Source organism: Phocoena sinus, chromosome 3, assembly GCF_008692025.1.
Source record: "Phocoena sinus isolate mPhoSin1 chromosome 3, mPhoSin1.pri, whole genome shotgun sequence".
Lineage (NCBI taxonomy): Eukaryota > Metazoa > Chordata > Mammalia > Artiodactyla > Phocoenidae > Phocoena > Phocoena sinus.
The window spans coordinates 49,196,255-49,202,310 of record NC_045765.1 but is presented as its reverse complement, the minus strand read 5'-3'; the positions used below and the strand labels follow the sequence as shown (position 1 = coordinate 49,202,310).

General features: G+C 53.9%; 1 protein-coding gene across 1 annotated transcript; it reads left to right on the top strand.

Moving 5' to 3' along the window:
- Positions 1 to 438: 438 nt before the first annotated feature.
- Positions 439 to 1,772, top strand: POU4F3 (POU class 4 homeobox 3). The gene is made up of 2 exons (XM_032628235.1): positions 439 to 558; positions 876 to 1,772. Exons 1-2 carry the CDS (start codon positions 439 to 441, stop codon positions 1,770 to 1,772), a joined length of 1,017 nt encoding a protein of 338 aa, XP_032484126.1.
- The last annotated feature ends 4,284 nt before the right edge of the window (positions 1,773 to 6,056 follow it).

Below are 6,056 nucleotides of genomic sequence, written 5' to 3'. Positions count from 1 at the left end.
TTATGAGAGTTGGGACAGGATGGAGAGGTTTGGGACTTTGGGGGAAAGAAGGTCCGAGAAGAAGAAGAAAGAATCCGGAAGGTCTGCGGGCTGGAGCCGGGCAGGGCGGGGCGGACGGGGAGAGGCCCGGCCCGGCCAGGGTATAAATGCTGTGTCTGGGGCGGCGGGGGCCCGCGCGGAGAGCTGCTGCCTGGCCTCGCCTCCCGGGCCGCCCCCGCGAGTCTCGGGCACGTGAGCACGCCTGCGCGCGCGCCCGGGCCCTTCCTGGCAGGCTGCTTGTAAGATGAGTGAAGGAGCAGGTGGGGGAGAGGGGAGGCAGCGAGCGAGAGGGCGAGGGGAGCGCGGGCGCTGAGCGGCGCTCACTTGGAGTGCGGCGAGCGAGAGAGCGACAAGAGCCTGATCCATGTCCCTCGCTGCCTCCCTGCCCGGCGTGCGAAGATGATGGCCATGAACGCCAAGCAGCCTTTCGGCATGCACCCGGTGCTTCAAGAACCCAAATTCTCCAGCCTCCACTCCGGCTCTGAGGCCATGCGCCGAGTCTGTCTCCCAGCCCCGCAGGTACGTAGTGGAGCATAATTACCGCTCTAAGGCACATTTTTTGACAGGCACTTGGTTCATGTTTTTTTCATGTCGCCCAGAACAATCGCCGCTGTCTGAACCCCTCTCCTTGTCTCCCCCGTGCTCTCTCCCGGCGCGCGCTCTCTCTCTCATTCATGTCTCTGATCCACACGTCTGTTTCAGCAGAGCCTCTGTCTCCGTATTAATTTTTATGACCTGGGCTTTGAGGAGAGGCATCTCGGTTGCTTGAAAACGTGTTTTAATCCTGAGTTGACAGTATTCCCCACTGACCGTGCTGTGCGCCTTCTCGCTTGCAGCTGCAGGGTAATATATTTGGAAGCTTTGATGAGAGCCTGCTGGCACGCGCCGAAGCTCTGGCGGCGGTGGATATCGTCTCCCATGGCAAGAACCATCCGTTCAAGCCAGACGCCACCTACCATACCATGAGCAGCGTGCCCTGCACGTCCACTTCGTCCACCGTGCCCATCTCCCACCCGGCCACCCTCACCTCGCATCCGCACCACGCAGTGCACCAGGGCCTCGAGGGCGACCTGCTAGAGCACATCTCGCCCACGCTGAGCGTCAGCGGCTTGGGAGCCCCCGAGCACTCGGTGATGCCGGCACAGATCCACCCGCATCACCTGGGTGCCATGGGCCACCTGCATCAGGCCATGGGCATGAGCCACCCACATGCCGTGGCGCCTCATAGCACCATGCCCGCATGCCTCAGCGACGTGGAGTCGGACCCGCGAGAGCTCGAGGCCTTCGCGGAGCGCTTCAAGCAGCGGCGCATCAAGCTGGGGGTGACCCAGGCGGACGTGGGTGCGGCTCTAGCCAACCTCAAGATCCCCGGCGTCGGCTCGCTCAGCCAGAGCACCATCTGCAGGTTTGAGTCTCTCACTCTTTCGCACAACAACATGATCGCCCTCAAGCCGGTGCTCCAGGCCTGGCTGGAGGAAGCCGAGGCCGCCTACCGAGAGAAAAACAGCAAGCCGGAGCTCTTCAACGGCAGTGAGAGGAAGCGCAAACGCACGTCTATCGCGGCACCGGAGAAGCGCTCGCTGGAGGCCTACTTCGCTATCCAGCCGCGGCCCTCATCCGAAAAGATCGCGGCCATCGCCGAGAAACTGGACCTTAAAAAGAACGTGGTGAGGGTCTGGTTCTGTAACCAAAGACAGAAACAGAAACGAATGAAGTACTCGGCTGTCCACTGACTGCTGCGGGGCGGAGCGTCCGGGGCCGGGAGAGCTGAGTGTATGTCCCCCTGGAGTTGGGGGGCACGGTTATGGGAGCCCCGAGACGTTTCCTGGTAGGTCAGGCTCTCTCCCCCGAAGTCACAGACTTTCCCCTTTATCCCACCTCGTTGCCTCCCGGCCTTCTCTTTCCACTCTTTTCTTTCTATTCCCACCAGAAAAGTTTGGGCGCTAAGAAAAAAATTCCTGAAAGGCAGGCCTGGAGGGGCTTGTGCTGTCCGTGGTGCTGAAAATCGCCCTCGCGCACAAGACCGCGCGACCTCACGGCGGGAGCCCAAATGCAGGGGATGGTCAATTGGCCCGAACGCACGACTCTGGGGTGAAGACACCACTTTACTAAGCGCGACTAGACAAGGGGTAAAGGGATGGGAAGGAAGCGATAAGGAATAACACAGAGTCTAAGTGGGGCACAAACATGTACTGGAGATTTATTTAGAGTATAAAATACATGTATGTTTCCAAAGGATAGCCTTATACTCCGTTCGTCGCCTAAATTTTATCCATTTCATCCTTTGGTTTGTTGTAAGTTGTCTAAGGTAGCATAGATTAGGTTCAGGGAAAATGTTCGGGGAGTAGCGGGCTCCGAGCTGTTCTCCACCATAAGGTGGGCTCCAGAAAAGGTGGACCCAATTCAGCGACTGAAAATGCTGGGGTGGGGTGGGGGGGATCCTGTAGCTGGTTTGCAAGCAGCAGCCGGCCCCTGCTGTGGCCCGTCCGCCACGATCTGCTGGGTAATGACAGCAGTTTGAGGGGTAATGCCCACCTGCAGGAAAGCAGGACACTGGTAGCAGTCGGACTGAGGACTCTCTGACCCCAGCTCGCTCTTCCAGCCAGACTCCCAGAGCAGTTGCGTAGAGGCAGCTGCTCGAACGAAAGTAACTGTAACTTTTCCGAATCATATGCAAGTCCTTCTAACATGTCTCACCTCATTGTGCTTTTATTATTATTGTTAGCACCGTTATTTACTGTTATTTATTTAACTCTACTTCTTTCCATCCCCCAACCTCTCGGCGGAGGTTCACTCATAGCTTTGAACGGAAAGAGGGGCGAAACCCCGGCCTGGATCTTTCTCACCCCAAGTCCCTCTGGCCCCGTCACATGTTTTCTTTCGTTGCTTCATGTAATTTGTGTGTTGCTGTGTGACCTTTGGTTTCATTGTCCGAATAGACACAAATAAAATATTGTTTCCTTCTCTCTTTACCCCTTGAATTAACTTCTAAAATAAATGCTTTATTTTTCAACCAGAATTGCAGTGTTTTTTCTTTCTCGGAGATTAAGGAGTACTAGTCTTGGAAAGGATTTAAAAGTGAGAACCCAAAAGGGCCGGACTTTCATTTCCAGGAGGCCAGTCTCCTGCAATCTTCCCTCCTTGCTCCTCTTTCGGGGCTGCCTCATCTTCTCACCCAGATCCTCCCCGGACCTCAGGGTTTCCAGGCCCTTCCTCCACGCTTCCCACGTGCTAATCTTTCAGCTTCTATTTGCTCAACTTGACTCAGACAGAAAACTTTTAGGCCTGACTGATGGGAGTAGGGGCCCCCAATGCCTCCACTCATTGGCTGAACGATCCTGAAGTGAGTGTAACTTCTCTGAGTCTCCATCGGTTGTCTGCAGCATGCAGATATGAATACTTACAAGGCTATTGTCAGGACTAAGTAAGATTATTTATTTAAGGTGTCTGGTAGTGCTTGGCTCTTCTCGGGAAACGATTATTTTAAAAGTTTCAAACAGCTAGATGGGAGGTGAGGAGAGATGCAAAAAAGGGAGGAAAGTGTTCTTTGCTGGGACAGAGTCGTTTGGGCTTCCTCGAGGTCAATTCAGAAATTCATTTGGAATTGTCACCCAGGAGATTATTCCACGGTCTATCGAGGCTTCTGTCTGTGTGTGTGGGGGGGTGGGGGTTGGATAATGAGATAATTGCGGCAAAGATCCTGGCCTGGTGCCTATACACAGTAGGTGCTCAACAGATGCCGGTTTCCTTCTCTCTCTTCCACATACTCTAAAAGGGGGAGGAAATCTTATCTGTGAGACGCAGAAACACCTTCATGATTTAAAAATTAATGTTCCAAGTCCTGGAGTCGTCTGTACATTTCCCCACTGTGTCTGCAAAGAACTCTGCGTCATCACCTCTGGACTGAAATTCGAAGCAGAGCGGGTCTCCCCTCCGAGCGATACGCCCCCCTATTGCAAAAGCAAACCTGGGGATCATCCCCAGCCCCTGGGTCTCACCCTGTCGCCCCCGCCTTGCGCACCAGCCCCAGCGATTCCTCCACCTCCCTCTCCATCGGGTGTCCTTTAATAATAAATGCCCTTATGCCATTACATTATATTGTGGGTTTTGAAAATTTAAAATACGGCTGATGCAATATTAATTGCCTATAGTGGTATAAAACACAGGGCCAGAGCCCAGCCGGGCTGCAGATGAGGTGGCCGTGAGCGTCCCGCGCGCCGAAGCGAAGTGCTCCAGACAGACGCGCCTTTGCGGGGCTGGGAGGTTTCCTGCAGGTAAGGGCCTTCGGCTTTTTTGGCCCGGGGAAGAACCCGATATCCGCCTCCATCTCCTTTTCGGAAAGTTCCCCGCTGTTATATATTTGCTTATTCATTTGTTTGTTTTATTAATAACCTCAAAAGTTTGGGAGACTTTTTTTGGAGAGGGCGAGATGAGTCGCCTGAATGCAAGGTCTGCGTCAGTAGTGGCCCGGCAGGGTTGTGAGTTGGAGCCGCGCGTTTCGGCGTCATCCGCTTCAGACGCCCGGGACCGTCCGCGCGCACGAGTACTTTGACCAGTTTCTACCTGCCGGCGGGAGCTGTGGCCGGGTCCACGAAGCGCCCCATCCTCTCCCGCCCCCTGAGCGCGCCGGGCAGGCGCCGCTGCCTCTCTCCTTGGGCTCTCTCAGGAAGCGTCGGGAGCTGTGGTTTCTCTGAAACTGTTCAGTCGCCTCTGCCACTCGTCCGGTGGAGGCACAGACTTCTCAAGGGGTGTGTGTATGTGTGTTTGTGTGGCGGGGGTCGGGATCTGGGTACCAGACGGTCTGGGATTCACGCAGGCCTGATTTGCATCCTGGCGGGTCATTTCCTAATCGTGTGACCTTGGGCAAGTCACATTACCTCTCTAAGCCTCTGCTGATGGCTGTACAACCGCACAAAAATTACTCTGAAGAGTAATTGAAAAGCACTCTGGAGCAGATTTTCTTTTACCAAGTCTCATCAACTTGCAGCATTCACTGCCTAAGGCCCAGCTGGGGGTTTCTTTAGACTGTGCCAAGGTAAAGGTGAGGCCAATGTTCTGGGCTGCTTTTATGGAAAGCTGCACTTGGCCTCTCATGATGGGACTTTGAGAGTCATCTGTGGACCAGAGTAAGGCTCCTAGGCCCCTACCTGGCTGGAACCAGGGCCTGACCTGGAATGAGGCAGGCATACACAAGCCAGCACGGCTGAAGCCTTGAGAGGCAGAATGTGGAGGAAGGAGCCCTGGGCTCCTGGGCCCAGGCTGTGTGATCTCTGGCCAGGAGCTTCCTCTGTCTGTGTGCCTCTGGTAGTGTGAGTTTTGTCTGTTTCATGCTTAATGCCAGCTCAGGGTCTGGCTCAGAGTGGCAGACAATACGTATCTGTTGAATGAATGAATGAGGTTTTGTTTTGTAAAATGGAAGGACCCCTCTAGCCCAATCCTCTCTGGATTTTGGGGACTATAGGGAAAGACAGAGGCCGTCAAGAATAAACAAGTCAGGAGCAGGGCCAGGGCCAAGGGTCTGCATATCAAGCTTCCATTTAAAGACAGCGAGTTTCCCTCCTATTTAAATTAGAAGAGGCCTTGCCTCACTCTGTGGTGATCATGGGTAGAGATGGGGTACTCTTTGACATGGGCTTTAGAAACTTGAAGAGGAATCTCAAGGATCAGGGTGTGACCTCTGGCCTGCTGAGTGTGCCTGACCCTCTCTTGGCCCTACTATGAGCCTGGGTTGTTTTACTTTCCTGCTGAGATGTAAACCGCTCCAGCTCTGGAGTGGACAGACCTAGGGTGGAATACCTACTCCATCTCTTAGTTGACTAAGTGACTTTACCACTCTGAGCCTCGGTGCCTTTATCTGTGAAACTGGAAAAAAAAAAATGACTGTCTTTCAGGATTGCTTTGATGAGTAAATGAAATCACAGAAGCCAGGGCCTGACACATAGTAGGCATTAATGGATACTCTCTTTAAAATATTATACTCAGAAAAATGAGAGATTATGTTGCAGTGGCAAATTTCA

Bases quoted from the DNA above. Each gene is read 5' to 3' on its own strand.
- POU4F3 (XM_032628235.1), top strand. From the start codon at position 439: ATGATGGCCATGAACGCCAAGCAGCCTTTCGGCATGCACCCGGTGCTT. The intron at 559-875 runs GTACGTAGTGGA...TCTCGCTTGCAG, and splicing joins TCTGTCTCCCAGCCCCGCAG to CTGCAGGGTAATATATTTGG.